Source organism: Mauremys mutica, chromosome 1 (genome assembly GCF_020497125.1).
Source record: "Mauremys mutica isolate MM-2020 ecotype Southern chromosome 1, ASM2049712v1, whole genome shotgun sequence".
Lineage (NCBI taxonomy): Eukaryota > Metazoa > Chordata > Testudines > Geoemydidae > Mauremys > Mauremys mutica.
The window spans coordinates 63,069,212-63,096,541 of NC_059072.1; the positions used below are offsets into that span (position 1 = coordinate 63,069,212).

At 43.3% G+C, this 27,330-nt stretch overlaps 2 protein-coding genes across 2 annotated transcripts in view; both read left to right on the forward strand.

The window, feature by feature from the left end:
- The window catches only part of LOC123378174 (ras association domain-containing protein 5-like), a 69,849-nt gene extending 57,021 nt beyond the window's left edge, over window positions 1–12,828 (forward strand). Inside the window, exon 3 of the mRNA XM_045031710.1 lies at window positions 11,716–12,828. Coding sequence (XP_044887645.1) covers window positions 11,716–11,763 — 48 coding nt within the window. The 3' untranslated portion in view covers window positions 11,764–12,828. The remainder of the gene's footprint in view (window positions 1–11,715) is intronic.
- Window positions 12,829–22,660: 9,832 nt separating this feature from the next.
- The window catches only part of RASSF3 (Ras association domain family member 3), a 69,025-nt gene continuing 64,355 nt past the window's right edge, over window positions 22,661–27,330 (forward strand). Inside the window, exon 1 of the mRNA XM_045033168.1 lies at window positions 22,661–22,983. Coding sequence (XP_044889103.1) covers window positions 22,876–22,983 — 108 coding nt within the window. The 5' untranslated portion in view covers window positions 22,661–22,875. The remainder of the gene's footprint in view (window positions 22,984–27,330) is intronic.

Consider the following 27,330-nt stretch of genomic DNA (forward strand, 5'->3'; position numbering starts at 1 on the left):
TGTTTTTTTTCCGATTTCTTTTTTTAAAAACTAAGGAAATTACACACACAAAATTACATTAAGAGAACATTATTAAGATTGCTAAGTCTAACATGCAAAAGTTAAGAAATGCTTGCTTTTGCATCCTTAATTCCACCCCCGTGTGTATGCATTATGATATCTTTAAGTACATGATCACATTTCTCCAGAGAACCCCAACTCATTCACTGTACAGGATGGATTGAGCTCTGGGGGTAAACCAGGTTGTGTAATGAAGAAGGCTGTTGTCTGTAGGACCCGGCTTCATTTGTTTCAGAAGTTGGCAGGTGTGTAGTGAATGAGGCAGGAGACTGCAGGAAGAGAAAGGATGGCCTCAGGGTTAATGTAGCTGAATGCTGCCCTGGAAAATTAGATTCTATTCCTGCTTTTTCCATGAATTTCCTATGTGATGTTAGTCAAGTACTTTAAGCCAGAATTTTCTTAAGTGGTCACTAATTCCTCATTTTCTGGATGCCAGACTTTAGAGCTTGGGATCTGATTTGCAGAACTACTGAAAATTCACAGCTACAACTGAAGTTAATGGGAGCTGTACCTATAAAGTGTTTGAACATATAAAGTGCTATATAATGCTAAGTATTCTAAAAAATCAGATCCTAGGTGCATCAATTTGGACACTTTTGACCTTAATATCTCTGTGCCTTAGTTCCCCCATCTGTAAAATGAGATAACACCCCTTCACCTCATAGGTGTGTTGTGAAAATAAATTCATTAATGTTTGTGAAGCACACAGATACTATGGTGATGAGCACCATAGAAAAGCCCATTAGGAAATGTATAATTCTGTATTCACAGCAGGGTGTGATTAGTGTGCTGTAAATAAGGCCTGGAATCACCTGTTGAATAAGGAGAAAACAAAATATTGAATAGCTGCTCATTGAGTGAGTACTGTCCTTTTGGGTCACTGAATGAGTCCCGTGTAAAAAATAGCAGGTGATTATATAATTAGTGCATCATACTGTTTATGCATAAGGGGGCCAAATTAAGGTTGTAGAGGCAACTTTAATTCTGGCATTTCTTAACTTTTTCAGTGATTGACTTTGGATTGAAATAATGTTCTTTCAACATAGTTTTGTTCTCTGTGTGTAGTACACACACACACCCACACACAAAGCTAACTAAGGGACATATTTGATGCTTATGTGTTATGCTCCTTCTCCTTAATGGAAATTATGTGACTAGGAGAACATATGCCTATATTGGCTTACAGATGAGGAGACGGCTGCAGTGGTAAGAAACCACAGTCTGATGAGAAAATTAAAACATTTGCACTTGCAGCACTAAGAAATGGAATGCAGTCAAATTCAAGAGAAAATGTAGAGTGCGATTTAAAATGGGAGGTGAAACAGTTATTATGACAATGAGTTCCCCATTAGAACAACATAGGCAGGGTCTGCCTCAGACAGCAGATTTCAAAGAAACAACAGACAATCCCCAGGGGCTCATTGAAAGAGGCCCCCCTTGGATAGCTGAAAGAAAATTGGGCAGGGAGAGAGAACACCCCAAGGAGATTTGGATGGGAGTAAATCAGCCAGGGTTGGTGATTTGAAGAAGTCCTGGCAGAAAAACACTATGTAAATAGGCATGCTTGTGTCATTTGTAATTTGTAAATTATTTCTTTTCTTTCTGTTTGGACTGACGTTACATGGTCTGCTCACCACTAGAGCACTTCCTCCTAGTCGCTCTGGGGATTAGCTGATGCCAGGTCTGATGCCTCTTTTCCACCTCTTGCCACGTGCCCTGCCTTCTCTTCCTGGCTTTCAGTGAGGCAAGATGCTCTGTGTACGTGGCTTAGCCCTCCAGCCAAGTCACATGTGTCCTACCCTTCCAGGGTATCAGTCTCTTCCAAACAGGCTCAGGCAGTCTTCCTGTTTGCTGCCCAGCAGGTGCCATTTCCCCAGTGGCTGGCAGGGGAACCCAGGCCCATCCTCTACTCCAGGTTACAGCTCACTGCTAGTGCGCCTCCTCCTGGTCACTCTAGGGATTACATAAGCCACCTGATTCCCCTTAGCTATGGCCTGTCTGGTTAACTGTCCCTCTTCTTAGCCTACATTAACCTCTTCAGGCCAAACATGAGATTAACACCTGATCACAGTTGGGTCATAAAGGGCATCACCATTTTGGACTCCATTGGCACAAAGGGTGGAACTGAGACAGATGGGGGGATGTTGTGCTGGGGGTTGGGTGAAATATCATTGAAGCTGTTGGGTGTGACAGCCACCCTTCATTCAGCACAAATATAAGAAGCAGTTAAGCTCCTTTTTGGAGCAAAATACCTGAAACAGTAGGAGACACCACCCAAAACTCAGGGTACATACGAAACCGGTCAGAAGCCAAGCTCAGAGACGGATTAAGATTTATTGGGGCCCTGAGCACAAAGAACATGTGGACCCCCATTGCAGTGGGGCCCTGCCATATACTCTTTCTCTTCCTCCCAAGTCTTCACCCTCTGTCCAGGCCAAAAGCCGGAGCTGAGCAGTGGTAGGAGCCGCTCAGGGAGGCTGGGCCGCTGTGGGCCACCTCGGACCCTCTACCTGCCCTGGGCAGCGCACCCCAGGAGGCGGGGATATGGGGTAGGAACTGCTCTTGGGCACCCCAGCCTCCTGCCCAGGGCAGGTGGAAGGTCTAGGGCCCCCGACAGCAACCCAGGCTCCTTCGGGGACTCCTACCACTGTCCGGCTCCAGCTTCACCGGGGGCGGAGCCTCAGGGAGAAGAGGAGGAGCAGGGAGCAGGCCACAGTTCTGGCACTGGTGGCCCCCCCCTACTTCTACATAGGTTCCGGCGCTCCGATGGAAGCCTCCAAATTGGCTGGGGACCCTGGGCATCGGCCCCATGGGCCCTTGCGTTAATCTACCACTGGCCCCTGGGCAGGAGATGATGGAATGCTTTATACTCTGCTGCTCCTTTAACGTCAACATGTGGAGTCTGTTGGCCTCAACACTGAGAGTTTCACTGTTGTGTGGGCAGGCTTATGGACACTTGGCTTTTGGACTTTTTCAGGCACCAGAGGATTCAGCATTTACCTTGCTAAGGAAGGCAGAACAGACATTTGCCATGTAGTTTCTTTGAGCCCCTGGCAGTTGCTAACTCAGTAGTTCTGTGTTACCTATAGCAAAGCTGTTCAGCCTGTTTTCAGGCACAGGATGACTCACCTGACACTCTAGTTCAGACTATTCTTACAGTTATTCAGTTGCTAGCAGTGGCAGAGAGCAAACAGATTAGTTTGGTAAAATGGCAGTTGGCACAAGACCTTGTTGCATCAAAATGACCTTTTCATTCTTAGAACAAAGTGTCTGGCATGGGGAGCGTTCTGATGTTTTCTTTTTTACTTGTGTATTGTACCCATTGTGACTGTGGTTTGTGGGGTTTGTTTTTAAGTTTTTATTTAATACACATGAACAAAGACAGAGGCAGAGCTGTTGGTCCAAAGTGGAGGGGCTGGGATCATTTCCTTTTGGCTTGTTGGTGAATCACATGCCACTCGCTTACCGTAATGTTTTCCTTTTTGACGGATGTTATAGAACAGCTGGGTACCTGCTCCATTTTAGCCAGATAAATAATGCAGGGATAGGAAGGCCCATGAAATACTCAGCACCGGACATCCTCCCCTACCTCACAGCAGCTTCTCCCCACACAGTATTCTAAGTTGAACATTCCAGTCACCCTTTCTTCCCTCTTTATACAGAGATGGGCCTGCCAAGTCCAGCTCCTGGTCTGGGGTCGGGTTCTGATGTCGATTACGCGTCATTTTGGATCAGGCCCGAAAGGTCAAAATCTCAGTCCTGTTAAAAGTAATGGCAAAGCCCCTGTTAAGTTCAGAGGGACCCGGATTTGACACTGCTTGTGTGCCTTTGTTGACACCTGACCGCTGAGATGATACCCTCTTCTCGGACTTCACCAGCTGACTTTTGGGAGATCCCTCCTCCTAAGCCTCTTGACATTGTCTGACCAGTACTGGCCTCTGCTTGATTGCTGGTTTATAACCCTCTCCATTACAATCTCCTCAGCTTGTCTTTGAGTAAGCAAAGGGATTTGCTCTGGGCAATGGGTCACATTGAATTACAGCTAGTCACAATTATTCCATCAAAACCTTTTTTTAGACAAAAAATGGCCATTTTAATGTTCTGGGGTTTGGGAGGTTTTTTTAACAGAATCTTCTTTCTTTTTTTTTTTTTAACCTAAAACTGGAAAGTGTTCCATTTTGGGTAATTTTTTTCAATTTTGAAAAATCAAATATTCCTGCAAACCAAAATGTTTTCACTTTTTCAATCAAAACCTAGAAAGTTTTTGCCATTTTTTTTTCATTTCTTTCAAAACATTTTTTTTTCATTTCTTTCAAAAAAAAATTCTGGAAAATACTTACCATTATCTGACCAGCTCTGACCAACTCTCCTGTCTGCCCAGCTAATGGGGTAAAATCACAGTCTCTGGCTATATCTTCATTGCAAAAAAATGTATTTTGACATCGAGATAACTAACCTGAGAGAGTTGTCTTGCTATAAAATCCTAGTGAAGACAAAGCACTGTAGCTTTTACTTCCATGTCTCTGTAGCTAGTTGAGGTCACCCTCCTAGCTGTGGGACTTTGTGTTGACTTTGACTAGCTACATGAAGGTAAAAACTACCTGTGCCTTGTCTCCACTAGGATTTCACATCAAGATAGATATATCAATATATTTATTATTATTTATTGTATGTATTCTAATAGCACCCAGGAGTCCTAGTCATGGATTAAGATTCTGTTGTGCTTGGCACTGTACAAACAGAACAAAAAGATAGTTCCTGCCCCCATGAGCTTACAATCTATGGGTATGTCTTCACTACCCACTGGATCGGTAGGCAGTGATCAATCCAGCGGGGATCGATTTATTGTGTCTAGTCTAGACGTGATAAATCAACCCCAGAGCACTCTCCCGTTGACTCCTGTACTCCAGCTCCTGGCCACCGCTGCTACTTCAGGGCTCCAGCAGCAGGGCTCTGGCAGCAATTTAAAGGGCTGCTGCTGGGAGCCCCAGGCGCTTTAAATTGCCGCTGGAGCCCTGGGGCTCCTGGCCACCGCCGCTATCCCGGGGCTCCGGCAGCGGGCCTCTTGCGGTGATTTTAAGGGCCTGGGGCTCTGGCTGCTGCTCTTCATTCAATTTTATATTGAGTTAGTGATCCTAATATCAAAACATACCATTTTTGCAGTGAACACATAGCCTTAAACTGAAATAAGAGCAGCCACGCTGGAGTTTACACTGGTTTAACTAAATCAGTTTAAATTCACCCCTTCAGTTAAACCAGGGCAACTTTTACATGTAGACAGCCCCCATGATTATTACATTGCCTTACATTTGATGCCATCAAAGAATGAATCAAAAATAGCAATATATTGACAAGGTAACACATGCAGGGTTAGGGTTACTGCAAGGCCCAGGGTTACAGTTAGGCAAATATTCAAAAAAACATGAGACAGACAAATCAAGACCATAGGCTCTTCCACAGGCTGTCGCTTAATAAATTGATCTTACCTCTCCATCAAAGGGCATCTCCTGTTGTCTTATCCTCTTGCACAGCTTTTATACCAGTGTAACTCCTTTGACTACCAGTGGAATTAGACTGAGGGCCGATGCCCAAAGTCTTGCAGCCACATCCCAGGGCCCAAGCCTGAAGCCCTGTGGGCTGGGGATGGAGCATACAGCCAAAGCCCAGGCCAGAGAAGGTGGTGGGGGCCAGGAGTGATGGGGAAGAGGGGTGGTGAGCCTGGGGCCCTGCGGCTGGGGGACAGAGCCCGCCACTGCACAGCCAAAGCCCAGGGTGGCAACGGGCACCAGGGACAATTGGAGGAGGGGGGTGTGAGCTTGGGGCCAATACCCACCACCACATGGCTGGGGGCCCGAGCCTGAAGCCCTGTGGCTGGATCCCAGGGTCAGAGCCTGAAGCCCTGTGGATGGATCCTGGGGTCCATGCCCAAAGCCCTGTGGCCAAATCCTGGGTCCCAAAGCCCTGCGGCCAGGGGACAGAGCACATGGCTGAAGCCCAGTGCCAGAAGAGGTAGATGAGGGGAGAGAGATAAGCCCGTGGCCGGAGAAGGCAGCGGGGGCCAGGGGTAATCTGAACACAATATATATTTAATGTAAAATACCATCTGTGCTTTTCTGTGGCATAATTTTTTTTGCTAACTCAAAGTTGTTAATTCACTTGCAAAATGCAACTGTAGAGCTAACAGCACCTACATCATATTTAAACACTTCTTAAGGAAACAATATAGGTTTGTGAAATTCTGTAAGTGGGAGGTGCTGCCTTGTAATTTGAAAAAAAAACTGTTGCAGGACTTGCTGCAGTGAAGAGTTTAATCAGAAATGATTCTATAAAACTTGGCTGTATATATTTGTGCAAATTATATAATATTATACATGCACACATAACCAGGGGTAACCATACTTTGCCTGAGGAAGGGGAACACTGCAACTTGCTAGGGTGCTAAGAGATGCAGTTATGATAATTTGCATTATGTGGATTAGATTGCAGTTTTATTATTATTTCTTGTCTTTAATAAACAAGGACAGCAGTGGTTGGGGCAGCACTGGAGACATTTTTTTGTTGGGATGTGTTCAGACAAGTGGGTTTTGGTTGCCTGGAGAAAGAATTGTGGTGAAAGCAGGAAGGCTGATTTTACTGTTATATTATTTAATGTCTTTTTATATGTGTCAGACACCCACTTGTTTGGGGATAGGCACCACAATAAACATCTCAGTATGATAAATAATTAAGTGTCTCACTGATGTGAAGGTAAATAATGAGACTCAAAACATACATCCACAGGCAGAGAGCCAATACCACCCAAAAATGAATGGGTGCTGGCTGGGGAATTTGTGTGTGCAGGGTAACAGGCAGTTGTGCTAATTCAGTGCATCCTTGCAGTCGCCTGCACCAGCTCAGCTCCTATGGAATTCCAGCTGTGACTTCACACTGCTTTCCCCGTGCAGAAAGCTTCGTGTGAGGCTGGTGATGGTTTAAATGGGTGAGATTTCAAAATGTAATGAGTGAGAGAGTAAATGCCTCTTTGGACACAATTTCTAGAACTCTTAATTGCAAGAGTGAGGGCTTTGCTATACAGAGAAATTGACTAGCTATTTTGGAAGAGCTTCCCGGATGGACACACTGTTCCAAAATAAAAGTGATTTTTTAAAATTCTAGAAGAATTACTCAACTTTGAAAGTGCACTAATTACTCCGGAATAAAAGTGACTTTTATTCTGGAATAGTGTGTGTCCATCTGGGGAGAATATTCCAGAGCTATTCCGGAATATCTATGTCAGACAATTCCCTGTGAAGACAAGCCCTGAAGTATTAAAAAGGCAGCAAGTAGAACTGGTCAAAAGAATTATCAAGATTTTTAGTGAAAATTTCATCTTTTTTTAAATTTAAATTGAATGTACTTGAAATTGTATTCATTTATTTTTTACCAGCTCGAATGTCAGTGTTCGTTTATCGACCTATCCTATTTGCAGCTGTTGGAACCTGCAGAGAGAAATAGTCACTGCTGACTATTGACTCAGTGCAGCAGGGGCCAGAATCAAAGCTCTTTGAGGTCAATGGGATTCTTCTGTGTGCTTTGGATCAAGCCCTAGTGTGGCCCAGTAACGCCACTCTGGTTATAAGAAAGGTGAGGAATGGCTTTTTTTTTGTCTTAGCCTAGCAAAGCTATGGAAAAACAAATAACCACATATGGATATAAACACATGTATTTGTGTAATAAAAATGTGTATTAATTAGTACAATTTCTGTAAAATTCTATTATTTAAGTAGTATTCATGCCCTAGCTATTAATGACACATCTATTGGAAACTGTACTGTCACTAGAGATGTGTCTTTTAAAAGCAATGGCAATGATGTCATGTTGTTTGAACTTTCTGGGTGTAGCCACTGTGTTTACCCAATGTAAATAAGTTGCAGACTCTCCCTGGAGAAAACATACAACCAGATTCTGAGCTCATCAGGAACAAGCTCAGCACTTCATGGGCTTGAAGGTCATAATTACCTTATATGGTGTAATGTTTTGGTCTTGATTTTCATTCAGCCTCTTGTATACCTCCATTGCTTGATGTAGGTTCAACTCAAGTAGGGACTTTTCATCTCTTAATTCTTGTGACCATGATCTTCCACTGCCCTACAAGTTCCTTGCAGCACTTGGGGCTACAGAAGCTGTCATAAGACAAGAGGCTGCTACTTTCAAAAGCAGTGTGACAGCAATGCTAAGGAATATCTTCCTGCAAGCGTCATTGTTCTGAATTTTTTGTTTTTAATGCCAGCCAGAAAACTGATATGATGATTCACAGATGCCATTACTTGGCTTCTCTAGTTTTCATTTATCATGTGGATGTTATATCCATTCCATCAAACAAAATTCAGCACTCTCACCTAACCTTCTTCAAGATCTACATATTCATACTATGGCTGTGATATCTTTAATCAGATCTTTCATCCCAGAAGTGCGTTCTGGGTTTGGATGACTTTTCACAGTGGTCCTTTTATTTATTAAGCCACGTTATCTACATCTTGTTTGATATGCTGACCAGAAAATGAATTCAGGAATAGTTGGTCAGAACAAAAGAGGTAAATTGCGCTGCTGGGAGCTTGTACTCAATGTGATACATCCACCAGCAAATGAAATTAATTGGCTTGCAATCTCCCGCTTACTAAAGGTATTTCCCATAGGTATTACTACAAACATTTCAAATATAACTCCCCAGTCATTCCTCAACTGGCCCATCATGGAAAAGACCAACTGTGCAGACTTTATCCTCAGATTGTGTGCGTGTATGGTGGGGTGCAGCTGCCTCCACAGCACTATCCTCTTCTGACATGGACAGGCCCTCCATAGTGCCAGGAGTTAGTAGAGGGATTGAGCAAGGTGGGGTCATGAAGGGAGGAGATATCGGAATGGGAATGCACATTGCTCTGCCCTTAAGACTTATGGAGATTCTGGAGGAAAATGTGTGCATTCTAAGTCTGTATCAGGTTCTCTGTGAACCTCCTCTGCTCTGTAAATCTCTCTTAAGGGTGAGTTCTGGGGCAGCTGATGGCTTGGGAGTCCCTGAAGCCATGCTGCTTGACAGCCAGAGAGTGCCCCAGGAAGAGTGCAGAAGTATTGGGCTTTTGTGTGTCTCCCTCCTGTGCTTCAGGAGGCTGCATGACAGAAGGCAAAAACAGCCTAACCCTCCCTTCCGTTTGTTGGGAGAACTTTAATGAGAGGACCCCACAAACCCTTCTGGAACATCACTAGTAGCCCTATAAGCCAGTGAAGCACTGCAGGGGAAAGACCTGTGATGTCTGACCCTGTAGAGAGGCATTACACTTGTTTTAAGATATATTGCCTGCGGATGTGCTGAAGTGAGTATGGTAAGCAGAAGTACTTGCTATACCTTTGAAAAAGTGTAGCCTGTGCTCCCCTTAGTATTGACCTGCTTTTGCTTGCAAGCACGCTGGATGTGTGTGGAGTCATGGCCATGCCCCTTCTAAAGCTTTGTCTTCACTGACACAAAAGTGTTTTTAATATTGAGATAACTAATGCACAATAGGTATCTGACTGAAAAATCCAAAATGGTGTTAAGGCACTTGTAGTTTTTACTGTGAGATAGCTAGGTGATGTCAGCTATATACCCCCAACCCAGGGCTGACCCTGCCTAGTTTACGTCATGATAAAAACATAGTGGAGACAAGCCACTTTAGATAGGTGCTAAAAAGGTGTGGACATGGCAGCATGGGTAGTGGATAATGTAAACCCATCACTTGCAGTCAAACGATTGAAGACTTCTGAGTTGGGGTTGGGGAGAGAGGACTCTTGTGTCACCCCATTCCACCTCCAAGAATGTGGCTTTCAGCACCACTCCTCCACAAAGTATTCTCATCAACACTATCCAACCTCTTTCTACTTGCCACCCTGATCATCATCTTTCTTTATAGGATTCCTCTTCCTACAAATATAACTAATCAGAAAGAAATAATATGATTATTAAGAAGCAATTTATTGGAAGTGGAATGATGTAGGGATTAGAGCATGATACTAGGAGTTGGGAGACCAGGCTTGTAGGACTAGATCTATCACTGATTTACTGTGTGGCCTTCAGGAAGTCACTTAGACCACAATTTTCTGAAGCATCCATTAATTTTGAGTGCCTCCATTTTTTGGGTGCCCAACCTGAGACAACTCGGTCTGATTCCCCTTCCCCCTCCCCCAGTCCTGCTTCAACATGTCTCAGGTTAGGCACACAAAATTAGCAGACATTTTTTAAATGGTGGCATTTACCTCTGTTTGTTTCTTATATAGAAAGTGGGGATAGCAATACTTACTATCTATACTATCTACCTACCTCACAGCTGTATTGTGAAGATTATTCTTTATAAAGCATTTGGTACAATTTTCATAGTATGTTTAATACTATAAAATGGTTAGTAGTATTATATTCTGAAATGTATTTCTTAATCTCTATGCCATAAGTATGCTTTTACTGTATTGGAAATCTAGATATGCTTAAGATTCACTCAAGAACTGCTGTAGAATGATTTATCTTGGAAGAGGCTTTGATTGTATCTGTTAAAGAAACATTTATTGGGGGGCGGAGGGAGGATATTCTTGAACCTAAGGTATCACAAATAGGGCAATTTCCAAGGAGTATCAATTCTGGGGCCAGTCTTTGACCATGTCCTTTGTGAGTGGTGATATTGCAATAGCTAATTATGACTGAGGTTAGGATCAGCAGAAGTAATTCTCTGAAAGACACAAAAGTGAATTAGAAGCACCTGAAGCTCATGCTTCAAACTGAGCATATAGGTACACTAACTTTGCACATGTCACTAAGTGAGGTTGAAATCCTGACTCCATTGATGCCTATGGCAAAACTCCCATTGATGTCAGTAGGTTCAGCATTTCACCTGGAGACGGTAGGCATTTATTAATTATAATTTGACTTTTAATGCTCCTCTGTTAATAACTTCATTGCCTCTTTAAACTGTGCTTGCCTGCTGCAGATTAGCATACTTTAGTTCCAGAGCACTCATGGGCTGAGGGGAAGGAACCTGTTCCCTCCCTCCTCAGCCAGAAGGCTGCTTGGGTGACCCAAGACCTCTTATGTCAGGAATGTAAGCCTGCACCTCACCCTTCCCAAAACCTTTGTAACTTTAAGAATAACTGACATCTACCCATTACACAATGTGCTACAGCAGCATTTCACAAAGAGGTCCATTAGGCTATGTTATAGCAAAAGCTGCAAGAGTAATATTTCCTGGTCATTCTGCACTCTTCCGTGCACTTTCATTTCTTTTAAGGCACCTGTGTTTTTTGGCTACAATAAGGAAAGGGAAAAAAAAGCTAAATTTTGCCAACTCCCTTCTAGTTTTGGCAGTTTCACTCTAGTTACTTCCAGGAATTATCTCCCTGTCACAGATAGGCTGTCAGTGCCAGATTTGGGAAAACCCTCCTTCTTTCTTGTTTTGATTAGGAAATGGATTCTTTTCAAAAGCATTCCCCTTCCCCACTCTCCCACATTTTCACCATGGTCATTCAGTGATGGCTGCTTCCAAAATGCAAAGTGTGCTGAAAATAAATTTGATAAGTGCCCTGCAGAATCTGCTGCCAAGGTTGCTATAGACAGTTCAATATTTGCTCCACTCCCATCTGTCTGTTTCACTTTGGCAGAGACTGATACCTGGTGGCTCAGGCATTTACACTGACAAGAGGATGTGACTCTTAGAATGTTACACATGAAGAATTAAACCAAAGAATACACAGCCATTGGCTCCTGAAGCTATCTTAAAAGGACCCTGTAAAGATGGTTTTTAGGCAGATGATGTTGTAAATACACCACACCCCCAACAAGAAGATGGAGTGAATAAATTTCCCAAGAAGGATGGAAAAGTACCTGCCACATGGATTGTATATACTGTCGGTCCTGAAGAGGAGGAGCTAGCAGCTTGGCATTTTTGAGAAAGCAGGCCTATGAAGGGATTAGCTAATGCTGGCTCAATACCATCTTTAGTGACAGGACCACTGAAGAAAACAGGGCCTGAGAATGAGCTGGAGACTTTTCTGGTCACCTTCAAAAGGATATTCAGTGACTTCAACAGCTGGGGCCATACGTAAGTAAGGAAACTTCCTCCACCTACTGGGCCCTGGATGCAGTTCATCAGGACTACATGCAAGTGAAGGCAGCTCTTCTAAACCATGTTGTAGCCAGAGGCTGCCCTAAGAACAAGTACTTGGGCAAGAGAGAATGCCACATCAGAGGCTTGTCCATACTGAATACACACAGAGGGATGCTTTGTGATGAGGATGGAAGTAAGACTCCATGTAAGACCTACAGCCCTACTAAAGTTGCCACAAGGGCTAAATATTTTCATTAAAAATTGTGCAGGGTTTTGCTAAGAAGTTCAGTTTTCATGTAAAAACTGAGCTTTCAAGGTGTGACAAATTTGTTAAAGGACTCTTAAGTCCAAACATAAACAAGATGGCTTTGTGCAAACAGCTGAACATGCAGTATTATTTTTTCTTTAGGTACTTCACAGTGGTATTGCAAGGCCAAATTAATGTTTTATGAAATACTTTGAAGGCCTCAAATGGACATGCACATTATAATCATTTATTGATTGCTTAATAGTCCTGGACATACAACTTGCCCCTATAACATTCCAGGAGAGTTGGAACTTAAGTCCAACAACAAGAGAAGAAAAAAACTTTTAAGCCAAAATCATGGGGGGTGGGGCTGAGTGGGATTTGTTTTGTTTTTTGAGGACTGACTTATGATTTTTGAATGCTTTGATTGGTAATACTACTATCATTAACACATAATGGTAGCCAGCAGGGTAGGGCTCACATTCAGCTGGTACATGGTACTGGTACCTCTCTTACGTTGCTATCTTGTTTGCTGGAATCTCACTTACTTTTTTTAATTAAGTCTTTAGCTCTATGGTTGCAAAGAAGACTTCAGAACTGTGAACCAAGTGTAATGGGTGCAGAGATGTCAGCAGAAAGCCTGGTTTTATACTGGCAATGAGAATGCCAGGACCTGGAGAAGAAAGTATGTTAAAACAAACTGTGAAAATGTAGTAGCAAGATTTACCACTGCAAACCTTGCTACTGCAGTGGTACAAGTAGTAAAGAAAATGTCTTTGGCATCTTTGCTCATTAAATTTCATTTTCTGCTATGGCGATGTTTGTCAACTCGAGCACTATTTTCACAGTGACAAGGTGGGTGAGGTCCTCTCTCTTATTGGACCAACTTATGTTGGTGAAAGAGACAAGCTTTCAAACTTCACAGAGCTCTTCTTCAAAGTAACTAACAAAGCCAATAAAAGTGGTTGGAAAAGCTCTTTCCCAGAAGAGGTGTAAACAAGCTAAAATCACTTACTCAAGCAGTTATTAGCACTCAAAATTTTGACCTTGAGCTATGTCAATTCACTGTGATTCAAACCATCTGCACTCTAGAACAATTAAAAACCTTCAGACCTCCTATGAGTTTCCTTCCTCTGATTGTAACTTATGTGGTGTAGTAAAACACAGAAGTAAACAGCTAGTTAGTGCAGACTTTTGTGCCTATTTAATTTTATAGTGCAATTCACATACAACAATTCCCCTTTTAATGGCAGTTAGCTTTCATCTGGAAAACATAACATTTCAGTGTAAAGCACATGCTATAGTTTATATGGCTTTGAAGCAATTTGAGTTAGAAGTGCCTGCTCTCACTCATTCACAGACTTCCAAAAAAATTGTCCTTTGGGGTATAATATTTTCCACACTTGATCTTAGCTGAACAGTGAATTAAAAAAAAAAAGTTTGAGGAAAATCTGTCCACCATTTTGGATATGCAGTGCTGAAATATAAACGGTGTTCACTGTATGTTTAAAAGAGAAACACCCCCCCCCTTTCGACACAGAACTCAAAAACATCTGAATTCTGAAATGCACAAATGTAAATAGTTCTTCTTTTGGAGTTTGTCCATGATCACATTTGGATAAAGATTCTTACAAGCAATTTGAAAATTCCCTTCTGGGGCAGGTTTGGGGAGGGGCGCTGCTCCCCTGGCCCCAAATTAACCCAACCCTGAACCTGCCGCGGCTGGGGCGCCCGGACCAGCTGCTACTGGGGCACCCCTCCACCAGCCCGAAGTCAGCCCTGGCCCGGACCTGCAAGGCTGGGGGATGGGCGCCTATCCTGTGGCCCCTGCCCAAGAGCTGCCGTGGCAGGGAGAGGCGCCTCTCCCCCCAAGCCCAGGTGCTGCTGCGGGCAGAGAGGGCTGAGGGGGAGTCCTCTTTCCCTGCAGTAGCCCCGGAGTATCCTTCTGCACCCCAAACCCGTCATCCCCGGCCCCATCCCAGAGCCTGCATCCCCAGCCGGAGCCCTCACCCCCTGCACCCAACCTTCTGCCCCAGCCCTGAGCCCCTCATCCCCAGCCCCACCTCTGAGCCTGCATCTCCAGCTGGAGCCCTCACACCCCTGCATCCCAACCATCTGCCCCAGCCCTGAGCCCCCACCACCACTCCGAACCCCTCGGCCCCACCCTCACTACATGAATTTTGTTATGTGCACCAAGATGGAGGTGATGTGTTACACATCACCTCCATCTTGGTGCACATAACAAAGTTCATTCCGCACATGGGTGGGAAAAATTAGAGTCTCCAGAGTAAAGTTATACATTCTCTGTACTCCAACCCTTTCCCATCAATGAGGTGTGACCTTCAAAGCATAATACAGATATGGATCATTTAAATATTAACATTAATAAGACCATGCTTTCCTCTTCTGTTTTAAAACACAAGGAAATTATATGTGACATAAATACAATTTTAAGGTTTTTGTTTTTTTTCATTTTAAAATTATAGGCAGGGAATGCAATAGAAGGCACCTAACTCAGATATATTATGAATTCTGTAAATCTAACAGTATAGAGCTAATAATTAAACTATTAGTTATTCCTTTTAAAAAGCATATGTGAAAACAAGTATCGGGGGGTAGCCGTGTTAGTCTGGATCTGTAAAAAGTGACAAAGGGTCCTGTGGCACCTTATAGACTAACAGAAGTATTGGAGCATAAGCTTTCGTGGGTGAATACCCACTTCATCAGACGCATGTATTCACCCACGAAAGCTCATGCTCCAATACTTCTGTTAGTCTATAAGGTGCCAAAGGATTCTTTGTCGCTTTTATGTGAAAACAGTTGTTTAGGTTGCAAAGAGACACAGTCAAAAATTAGGAAATGCCAGATTTACAGATGCCAGTGCAACCTTAAATTGACCCCTTGGCTGTACCTATAGACTGAATAAGGCAGGGGCCCTGTGGAAAACAGTATGTGATCATGTAATTAAAAACTGAATCATGATGGGGCTGATTCTGAATTAAAGATGCACAAGCAACTTGAAATCTAGCATTTCCTAGTTTTTGACTGCTCGTCATTGCAATCTATATTCTTTTCTGATGTAAGTTTTTGTACATAATTTCTGGATGAAGAGAGGTGCGCCTTTTCAGGGAAAGGTGAATTCTGTTGCATAATCATCAAGGTTTGAATTCTGAAACTTCAGCACAGCTACACCACTATAGGTGGCAGTAGGAGAAGGCTGTTATCTCAGTGTGGTGGGGGAAGCTGCTAGCACCATGTGCTCTGTCTAGGAGGTAGTCCAGAGTAACTCATCCTAGTCCCTCCACTCCCTTGATATTGGCGAGGGCTCCTGACCTATGTAATTTGTGAGAATCTTGGATTTTCCTTGTTCTCTGTTCTTGCTGCTGTGCCTATTGCTAGGGCTGAGTGATGGAAAGTAGAGGAGAATCAGAGCTGTACAAAAGCAGGAAGCCTCCTTTCATCAGTGCCTGAGCAGTGTAATGGCTTTAGCTCTGCTGGGCAACTCATTAATGTAAAGACATTTCCCTCCTTTCTTCCCTGCTCTTTTCTGCTGTCTAGGGATGAGTCTCTAGGCTAAGAAAATTAGAGTTCATGATTCCCCACCAATGGAGCTCCGCCAGTGGATACTGTAGACAAGACTCAGGAGTGAACGGGTACAAGGGAACTCTTACAGCAATCTCAGACATTCCTGTCAGCTTTTTAAAAAGATGAATGTCATCTGTAGTGTATGAGTAGGTCAAAACTTGTGATTTGGGTATCCCCCTGCCATCAGCTCAAAGGCAGGAAATTGATCTTAAATCCATTAAAATGTGAGTTCAAGACACTGTATGCATCAGTCTTTAATTTATTTTAATAATATATTTCCCTTTTCTTTCTTTGCTTTTTCCTATCTCTATGTTTCCTTCTGTATCTTGATACATCTTTTGTCAGTACTTTCTCTTTCTTCCTAAAACTTTCTCTTTAACATGTTACCTATCTGATTTGGTTTTTCTTTGGCATAATACTTCCTTTGTGTGTTTTGTTCACTGTATTTACCCCATTTTGACCCTCCGTCATCCACTCCACTTCTACCCTCATCCTCTTTGGTAGGATGAGAACACTTTTGTATGGTGAGCAGGAGATGGAATACATTTGTAAATGTTGGCTTCCAAATATGGCGTGAGTTGGTGAGCCCTGGCTAAAGCAAAATTAGAATTAGGGTAAAATTTTCAAAGGTACCTAAGTCTCATTGAAAGTCTTGAAAATTTTGCCCTTATAGCTGTGCTGTAGAAGTACAGAAAACTATCATTAATTTGTTTTAGCAACTGGTAAACTGAATTTTGTAAATGAACAAACAGACAATCCATCATAAGGAATGCCCTACTCCACCTAGGTACAGGAGGTATTCTCAGTAGAGGATTATCAGGAGGACCTCCACAGGATGACTTTCAGCACAACATCACAGAGATACAGAGTTGTTGATGACCAATGTCAGGATAGTGACAGCATCATTTCCTTCTGAGGATGCAATTCAATTTCATGAATTGTTGATAGGATGACCTCAAACTTTTTTTTTTTTAAATGGTGGTTGAGGGTGAGTGGAAAAGGCTAGACAATGGCTTTCAACAACTGGCTTTTAAAAAAGTTAGGTCCAATCAAAAGTTATACTCCCTTCTCTTGTCACTGTGTTAATCAACAGTTTCCAATACTGGTTATTAAAATAATACTCTAAATTCCAAGCTGCAGTGTGGATGATCTCTAGAAAGTTTCCACTGCACCTCTAAGCAAGTTTGTAATTAAATAGAAAAAATGACACATGTAAAGTGTAACAAGAGGATCTCTTTTTCTTCGCCTTAGAAATCACACTGCTGACTTGATTGCCTGACTGGAAGGCCCCACCTCTCATTTATTTACTGGTTTCAAGACAAATGCTGGGAATCAAATTGCAGTTATAGTATATTAGGACTGGCATTTTCCTGGTATTCATAAGCATGCAAGCTTCCACAGTTGTGGTGTCTATACTTAAAACAGAAGGTCTGGTTCATTTTTATTCTCCAAATACTCTTGCCTACTGTTAACAATTAGGAAAAGTGTAAAAAGCAGAAGAACTTTTGTTTCTGTTTTATGTACACATTATTATAGAATACATTTTTTAAAGTTGTATTTTCACATAGAGCCTCTATCACTGTTATAGTTTAATCATTATGGAAATTTCTGTGTTTTACTGAAAGTGTGAATCTTGATAAAAGAAGGGAAAATATAGATGGTGTTTCAGTGGTATCAGCACTGAACAAAGACTATTGGATGACAACTGATCAGAGGGGCTCAGCAGCATTCAACAACTTTGTGAAAGGAGAGTTTTACTAACTATTGTTATTTATTATTCATTATTATGTATTTCAGCCATGATATCTGGGTACACAAGATATACCAAACACTATTTAAAGTTACAAGACAGAGACCCAAACATTAAATCAGTCTCCATTACCAATTAATACTATATGGGATTTCTTAGCATACCTCACAAGAAAAGACAATAAGATGCTTTGTGATACAGAATTTAGAGGATATAAATATTTGGCTTTTTTAAGTTTTGAAGAAAAATCAGGATACCCAGCAGTTTTGTAACAGTTTATCTGTGCTCTGTTACCAGTTGAATGACTATCAGGTTGATAAAATCTGAACCTGAATCTTTTTCATTTGGCAGGAAGGATTAACTCCCTGTTCAAAGCTTTTCCTATTTTATTAGCAACCCTCTAATTTACAATTCTCAGTATTTCAGAATGCTGATTGCAGACTAGCTGTAATACTATTTACAATAAAATTAACTTTCAGAATTATATCCTATTGAAATTATTAGCATCCTTATAAACCAATATTTTAGAAATGTGTATGTTGTAATAACATACAGTGGTTTCCAGTATGAATCACAGATATTATATTTATAATCAACATTGCAGGAAACTAACAAATTCATCTTTCCTCAGTCACTTTTATAATGCAATCAATGACATGCCTCAGAGCTCTCTTTAATTTTGGGAATGAATTTACTTTGATTGCCTCTGATTTTTGCAGCTCATCAATTCCTTCTCTTCCTTAGCTCAATGGTATCTTGCTGAACATGTGCTTATGGATTTTCCTTCATTAAACTATATTTTTAGCTTTCTAAATGTCAGGAGCAGAATTTTTGGGGAGGTGTTTTATGGTGAAGGGTTTGCTTTTTGGGAGTCCTTTCAGTGCCCTAGGGTTCTCTCTCTTGTCACCTGCTTTACACCTTTTAGGAGACATTAACCTGATCCTTCAAAGACTTAAGCACATGTGTAACTTTATGCACAGTAGTCCCTATTGGACAGGCTCTGTCCCCTACTCTGCCCCCCCATATGTCACTTGGGCAGAGAACGGAGCAAGCACTAAAAAGAACTGAGGAAGGATTCCTCTGACACAGGCATGGTATAGAGCCACCAGAAGTGGTCCAATGCTACACCCTCTCACAGGCCTTGGCATAGATATTGTGCAGGAGAGTTGGGGAGGGAGTGGGCCTGTAGGACAGTGCAATATGGAGATTATGGGCTGTAACATAGCTCTTGGGAGATTGCCAGGGACTGTTTTGGACTTTTGAGCAGCCTAGAATCTAAGGATGCAGCACAGGATCAGACCTATTATCTTCAGTGTCAAAGTCATGTATATGCTTAAAACTCTGCTGTCCTTCCGATTGTTTTGTTGTTTAGCTAGAGGCTCAGTCATTTTAAACAATGTAGGACCCTCTAAGCCTACTCCTCACCCCATCTTTTACTTCCTTGCTTCCAAGGGCCCAGTACCTTTCCCATACTCCAGCCTCGTGAGCAAGAGAAAAGACTGGGACTGGTTTATGGAGCTGGGTCTTCTGCCTGGTTGGTGCAGAGCACTATTACTAGGCCACCCCAACTGGCCAGTGAGTGTCTGATAAAGTTCCTTTTTGATGAGATTACACACTCTTAAATCATCTGACACAGAAAGCAAGAGCAAACAGAACACAGTTATTGCTGGAACTGATGTAAACTCCACAGAGTTTTTTTTATCAGTGATGAATAAACTAATACTTTAATGCAAGCAAACAAAAAATGTTTACATAATGAAGTCACTAGACTCTAAAGAACAGTCCACTTTTATTATATTAGATATCTGACTTCATGAAATTATGTTTGACAATTCGGAGTCCTTGCCAGGTTAGTCAAAATGTTCATGTTTGTTTTCCTGTTATAAGGAAAATCTCAGCTTTAACTGTGCAGCGTTTATGAAGCTGAACCTGGTGTTGCATTTCAATAAAGTGAACTTTCAAATCTTTGATGCAAGTATAAGGCTGCAGGTTAGCTCTACCTATAATGGAAAATATTCATCTTGTTCTTTGTGTAAAATACATGCAGTTGTATTATACAAAGTTCATCTTTTCCTGCACTTGCTTTATATTAATGATTATTCATGAGAACATTGTTCTAGAACACTGTATGCCTGTTACTATTTCTGGTCACAGATGTATTATTTGGTTCACAAACTTTTTAACTTATTTTGACCTTAGAAGGGCAGTAGTTTAAAAACCTATTTTAAAATTAGATTTCTATAGACACTATGCTTTTTTTAAAGAATGTTGTTCTCTAGTCCTCTTACGTGGGTATCTGTAGTATTATTTGGATTCAATTCTGTTTAATTTTTTAAAATGTGTTCTCCATTATCTATTGTCCTTTTGCCAGTTACTCAAATGATCACAACAATGGATTGCCAGACTTATTTCTCAGCAGATTTAGTTTTTCTTTCTTTCTGTGACTGATTGACAGCCAATGCACTCTAGAATATGACCCAATAATTATATTATGATTTGCTATTGTTGTTCAAGAGAAAATATATGGTTAGTAAAGACAGTTCATTAAGCAAACAGAAACCAGCAGGAGTTCTGGTTGATTACATGGGCTGTGACACTTGTTCCATCTGACCTTGGGAATCACTTGACCATCTAGCACTTCTGCCATAGAAAAATATTCTATATTTGAACTGAGCTTTCCTAGATGGATATTCACCCCCTTTGCCTCCTTCCTTTTCCACTTATTGCAGCATTTATACAGCTCTATACATCTGTTTCACAAACACTAGCTAACTTTATGCTGCATAGTGCTTGTAAGTGTTGTTTAAATCTTTGCCATGTTCCTTGACTTCTAATGTCATTATGTTCAGATAACACTTCATTAATTCTGCACAAAAACAAACCTGCTTCCAGCAGAGTTATCAGTAAGTATATCTTCCAACTGTGGATCTTTGTTTTCAGTATGCACTATTACTTTTTTTGGTTAACTAATTGGTAAAGCTTGTCAGGGTGGAGTAAGAAAAAATCTGTGCCTGGTAGTCTGTGCAGGACCCAATCCAATGCCCAATAAGCAAATGAAAAGCACTGGAGGAAGATTTAGGTCAAATGAATTCCATTTGGAAGGGGGCAAAAAGACTTGGAGGAAAAGTGCACTTGAGGTGGGTGGAGGAGGAAGATCAAAGTGTTGGTGCAAGTGTAACTCACAGCTCAGTGTGCCTTCAAAACCTTTTTTTAAAAAAAGATCAAATATATGATATAGTTGGGGGAAAATCTGGGATCTTTTGTTTCTTTTGCAGAGTTTTCTGGAGAACAGTCCCACTTAAATGTCTCTGTGGGGAAATTGAGAGCTACGTGAAATGGATGAGGCCATTTGCAAAGACAGTGGAGAATGATGGAAATGGAAAATTTAAAAAAAATCTAGTAACCATCAGCCTACTTCTCTGCACTGATCTCTTTTCACTCTTGCCCCAACTAAGCCATACAAATAACTGCTCTCCTTTGGGCCTCCTACTCCTGCCTCCACACCTTTGCCAATGCTGTAGTTGAAATTTCCAGCTTGATTGCCATCCCTTCATCCGCTCCTTCTTCAGGTCTCTCCTTAAATATCACTCCTTCCAAAGGCCTGTATCTCCTATCATCCCTTCAAGGAGAGAACTTTTAAAAACAACTAAACAAAAGTTGTAGACCCAGCAAGACAGTTACTAATTCTTACGCCTAATTGCTTTGTTGGTTGTGGGTTCCCTGATCTCTGTTGTTTAGGTGCATCTTGCTTTAGGACTGGTCTATCCTGGAGTAGAATACTCTAGGGCTAGTCAGTAATGGGGAAGGAAGCAACCAATGTGTGTGGATGGACAGTTTGTTGGTGCAAGGATCCCAAAACGCCAAGTTAATTGATATTTATATTGTGCCAAGAGCCAGACACTTTGAAGATGTGTGAAGACAGATATCCTACCCCCTATCTGAGAGCTGGTGTAAACACAGACTTGCCCCAACATAGCTAAATCAGTTTTAATTCACACCTTTTGTTACCACAGTGCCAGTCTGGGGGTGGACATTCTTCTTGGGGAATAACACTGTTTGATTTTGCTTAAATTGGAAAATTGCTTTAAACTAAATTGAAGTAAAACTGACAAGCTACATAAGAACGGCCACACTGGGTCAGACCAATGGCCCATCTAGCCCAGTATCCTGTCATTAGACAGTGGCCAATGCCAGATGCTTCAAAGGGAATAAACAGAACAGGGCAATTATGGAGTGATCCATCCCGTCATCCAGTCCCCCAGCATCTGGCAGTCACAGGCTTTGGGTTTGCAGTTTTGTTGTAACCCTGTTGGTTAGAGAGACAGAAACATAAGCCACATGTATTTCCGAAGAAGAGTATGTGTACACCCAGACTGTGCCTGAAATAACAAGTGGAGGGTGTTAAAATGGTTTTTGTTGCCTGGGTGCTAGTTTGAGGGCAGAGCAGCTCTTAGAGAAGGGCAGGGTCTCTCTGTCTTTGCTCTTCCTGCTCAAATACCTGGCTGGCAGCTTATTGGCACAAGGTAAGTAATCAACGCACTGAAGATGGGGGGCTTTGAGCCATCAAACTGGCCCTCCCACTGCGCTGTCTTTTTCCTTCCCCGTTACCGATCCCACTCTCACCCCAGACGCCATAACAAAGGTTTGGCGAGGGCTGGATGTGGAGCTAGTTGCATACAAGCGAACTGCTCAGCGCCGGCTCTGCAGGAGACGGTGTCTCCGCCCAGCTCACCTGCTGTTCGGGGACTAAAGTCCATCCCAGCCCAAGGTGAGCAGGGAGAGGCGCCGGGGGCTTCCGGGCTGTTTGTATTGCACCACCCGCCCCCTCCTGCGAGGCGGGGGCGCTGCCGGCCGTCGGGCCAGTCCCTGCTGCCGGGGGAGGAGGCAGGGGCGAGGGCGGCGCTGTAGCCGGAGCTCCCCTTTGGGCTGTGCTGCCCCGTGTGAACTTGTGCTGCAGGGAGGCTGGGCAGGCGGGAGCCGGCGGCTGCAGCCGCATCAGCTGTTGCTCCCGCGTCCCGGAGGCCTTGGGAGGGAGCGCAGCGGGCCCCCATGCGGCGGCGGGGAAGGGGGTCTCCGCCTGCGGGCCCCTGCAACAGCAGCGGCGGCCGCTGACGCTGCCCTGGAGGAGCAGCATGAGCAGCGGCTACAGCAGCCTGGAGGAGGAGGAGTCCGAGGAGTTCTTCACCGCCCGCACCTCCTTCTTCGGGAGGCCCCCGGCCAAAGCCAGGCCCGAGCTGCAAGTGAGTGCAACGTCCCCGGGCCGGGGCAGCCCCGGCCTCTCCCCCCGGCGCGCGGGCCGCATGTGCTGCCGGCTGGCCCGAGGCGGGACCAGATCCTCGGGCTGTGCCCTGGCTCGTCCCGCTCCAGGCTGCCTCCCCCCGCCGGGTAGCCGCTCGCCGGGCGCTGATCCCCCCCCCCACCCCGGCTGCCTGATTTCAGGCCTCCACGTGTCCCGGGCCCGGCTGTGAGGCAGCAGCAGAAGTTGCCGATGTTTTTTCACCCCAGCGAAGCTCCTTTCCCCTTTGGGGACAGGGAATATTTGCCCTCGGTCCTTACTGGGCCACCCCCACGCCCCGATTTAGAAAATGGACTTTAGGGGATCTGTGGAATAAGCTCCTCCGTGTAAGGCTGGTTTAGTGCATGCACAGCCTGATCCGGATCGCCCCGGTCAGGGCCAGGGTCCGGTCCGACTCCGCTGCTCGGTCCTGCCGTGTTAGTAACTGTTGCATGGATGCCGTGGAACAGCCACAAAACCTGAATAGGCGTTAACCCAGCTCCAGGTTTCCCTGGTAGCCGACAAGAGTGGGTAACATATTCCAGGCACCGAAATCAGGAGCTTCTGTCTCCTTATTCTGCCTTAGATGGTAATGAGGCATCCTCATCTCCCGAGGTAACACTGACACCTCCTCTGCACCGTTCCAAACCCAACCCCTTCCCTCCCAGTAAACCCTCTACCCCCCTGGATTAAGGTGGATATACAGTACTGAAATAAAGGTTTTCAAATATTCTGTTACAGATGAGCCATAATCAGTAATTTAAAACAGCATGCAGATTGTGTTTAGTGACTTGGGGTCTCAACGGTTAATTTATTAAATGTGTTGCAGTTCTCTTTTTAATCCAATCTGTTAGACTAAGGTGTGACTTGACAACTTGTTTTCTTTAGTGTTAGCCCCGGAGGCATGTTCTATAAATGGCAGTATGGCAGATTTTCCTTCTAGATATTGAATTGAAATGAAATAAAAATAGATTTTGTTTACTGACTTCCATGCTTTAGCTGTCCCAAAGTGCATTACAGACACTTCAGATACTGATGCTCGGATAGCAACGTGGCATCATTAAGTACTCAGCAATAATTCACACAGTCTGGATATGAAATAATGCTTACTGAGAAAGGGAATGTTGGCCAGATCCTTACTCCATTTGGGGAAATGTCTTGGAATCTTTAATATACAATACGTGTAGCGAAAAGACACCAGTTTTAATAGTGTGGCAGCCCCTAATAGTGCTTAACAGATATAACACTGGATATGTTGTTAAAACTGGGACTTGAGCTCTCTGGTCTGGCTTAGAAGCAAGAGTGCTACCCAGAGTGAGCACACTGACACTAGATTGATAATTAATTTAGTTTAACAAATATTTTAATTGGGAGTTTAATTTTTTTTGATACTTTTGTGGTTTACTTTTTGTGGTAGGCAACCAGATACCAGGCTAATGGACAATCTTATAAAAACTTAGATAAACTCAAAATTCTTCAGTGTGAAAACAAAGTTATGGAGCCTAGATGTTGAGATAAAAATCTCGTTTTCCTGGTAGTGAGTAATCATGCTCTCAGCTTTCCATTTCCCGCTTTCCTTTTAGTTGTAGTGTGGCTCTGTACGTTTGTTTTGAGCCCAGCAAGCATGAGTTGAATTGAGGTAAGGACCATTTCAGCCTTTTGACGGGGAGCGAGGATATGAGAAATGTAAAGTGTCTTGTTTAGTAATACAAGATAGACTCAGAACTGAAACAGTTTTTTTTTTAACTCTGCTAAATGGTCAGTACTTGGGTGTTATCAAATAAATATTTCATTAACTAGGTGTACCCTAGTCTTATGAGTTCAAAATACTGAAAGTTTGGAGGTTTGAAAATGAAGCAGCAGCAACTCACCTCTACCAGTACCAGGATTCAATTAAAAAATGTCAAGTGGCTGCAGTGTCCCATGAAAGATGCAAAGTAGGGGTCAAACAGTCTATAGTAAACTTTAAAAGCAGCAAAGAATCCTGTGGCACCTTATAGACTAACAGACTTTTTAGAGCATGAGCTTTCATGGGTGAATTCCCACTTCGTTGGATGCAAGTAGTGGAAATTACCAGGGGCAGGTATATATATATGCAAGCAAGAAGCAAGCTTGAACTAACCTTGTTATCTCTATCAGGGAGGATGAGGCCCTGTTCTAGCAGTTAAGGTGTGAAAACCAAGGGAGGAGAAACTGGTTTTGTAGTTGGCTAGCCATTCACAGTCTTTGTTTAATCCTGAGCTGATGGTGTCAAATTTGCAGATGAACTGAAGCTCAGCAGTTTCTCTCTGAAGTCTGGTCCTGAAGTTTTTTTGCTGCAGGATGGCCACCTTAAGATCTGCTATTGTGTGGCCAGGGAGGTTGAAGTGTTCTCCTACAGGTTTTTATAATAAACAGTTTTTTTTATAATATTCTGTAGGAGAACACTTCAACCTGCAGTGGCTGTACGTCGATGTAACTTAGGTCAACGTAATTTTGTAGTGTAGACTTGCCTTTAGTTTGTATTCCTTTTCACTTTCTTACTACTCCTTCTTGCTGCTGTTCATCATCCTCTCCTATGTTGTTAGCAGTTCTAGGCCCTGTGCCTGCAAGCTATGCCCCTTCAAAACTTGGCTCATATGAGTCTTCCTATTGAAGATTATTCACATAGAATCATAGAATCTCAGGGTTGGAAGGGACCTCAGGAGGTCATCTAGTCCAACCCCCTGCTCAAAGCAGGACCAAACCCAACTAAATCATCCCAGCCAGGGCTTTGTCAAGCCTGACCTTAAAAACCTCTAAGGAAGAAGATTCCACCACCTCCCTAGGTAACCCATTCCAGTTCTTCACCACCCAACTAGTGAAAAAGTTTTTCTTAATATCCAACCTAAACCTCCCCCACTGCAACTTGAGACCATTACTCCTTGTTCTGTCATCTTCTACCACTGAGAACAGTCTAGATCCATCCTCTTTGGAACCCCCTTTCAGGTAGTTGAAAGCAGCTATCAAATCCCCCCTCATTCTTCTCTTCTGCAGGCTAAACAATCCCAGTTCCCTCAGCCTCTCCTCATAAGTCATGTGTTCCAGCCCTCTAATCATTTTTGTTGCCCTCCGCTGGACTCTCTCCAATTTATCCACATCCTTCTTGTAGTGTGGGGCCCAAAACTGGACACAGTACTCCAGATGAGGCCTGTGCTGAATAGAGGGGAATGATCACATCCCTCGATCTGCTGGAAATGCCCCTACTTATACAACCCAAAATGCCATTAGCCTTCTTGGCAACAAGGGCACACTGTTGACTCATATTCAGCTTTTCGTCCACCGTAACCCCTAGGTCCTTTTCTGCAGAACTGCTGCCCAGCCATTCGGTCCCTAGTCTGTAGCAGTGCATGGGATTCTTCCGTCCTAAGTGCAGGACTCTGCACTTGTCCTTGTTGAACCTCCTCATATTTCTTTTGGCCCAATCCTCTAATTTGTCTAGGTCCCTCTGTATCCTATCCCTACCCTCCAGCGTATCAACCACTCCTCCCAGTTTAGTGTCATCTGCAAACTTGCTAAGGGTGCAGTGCACACCATCCTCCAGATCGTTAATGAAGATATTGAATAAAACCGGCCCCAGCACCGACCCTTGGGGCACCCCACTTGATACCGGCTGCCAACTAGACATGGAACCATTGATCAGTACCCGTTGAGCCCAACCATCTAGCCAGTTTTCTATCCATCTTACCGTCCATTCATCCAGCCCATATTTCTTTAACTTGCTGGCAAGAATACTGTGGGAGACTGTATCAAAAGCTTTGTTAAAGTCCAGAAATAGCACATCCACTGCTTTCCCCTCATCCACAGAGCCGGTTATCTCATCATAGAAGGCAATTAGGTTAGTCAGGCATGACTTGCCCTTGGTGAATCCATGCTGACTGTTCCTGATCACTTTCCCCTCCTTTAAGTGGTTCAGAATTGATTCCTTGAGGACCTGTTCCATGATTTTTCCAGGGACTGAGGTGAGACTGACTGGCCTGTAGTTCCCTGGATCTTCCTTCTTCCCTTTTTTAAAGATGGGCACTACATTAGCCTTTTTCCAGTCATCCGGGACCTTGCCCGATCGCCATGATTTTTCAAAGATAATGGCCAATGGCTCTGCAATCTCGTCGGCCAACTCCTTTAGCACCCTCGGATGCAGCGCATCCGGCCCCATGGACTTGGTGCTCATCCAGCTTTTCTAAATAGTCCCAAACTACTTCTTTCCCCACAGAGAGCTGGTCACCTCCTCCCCATACCGTGCTGCAGGGTGCAGCTGTCTGGGAGCTGACCTTGTCTGTGAAGACAGAGGCAA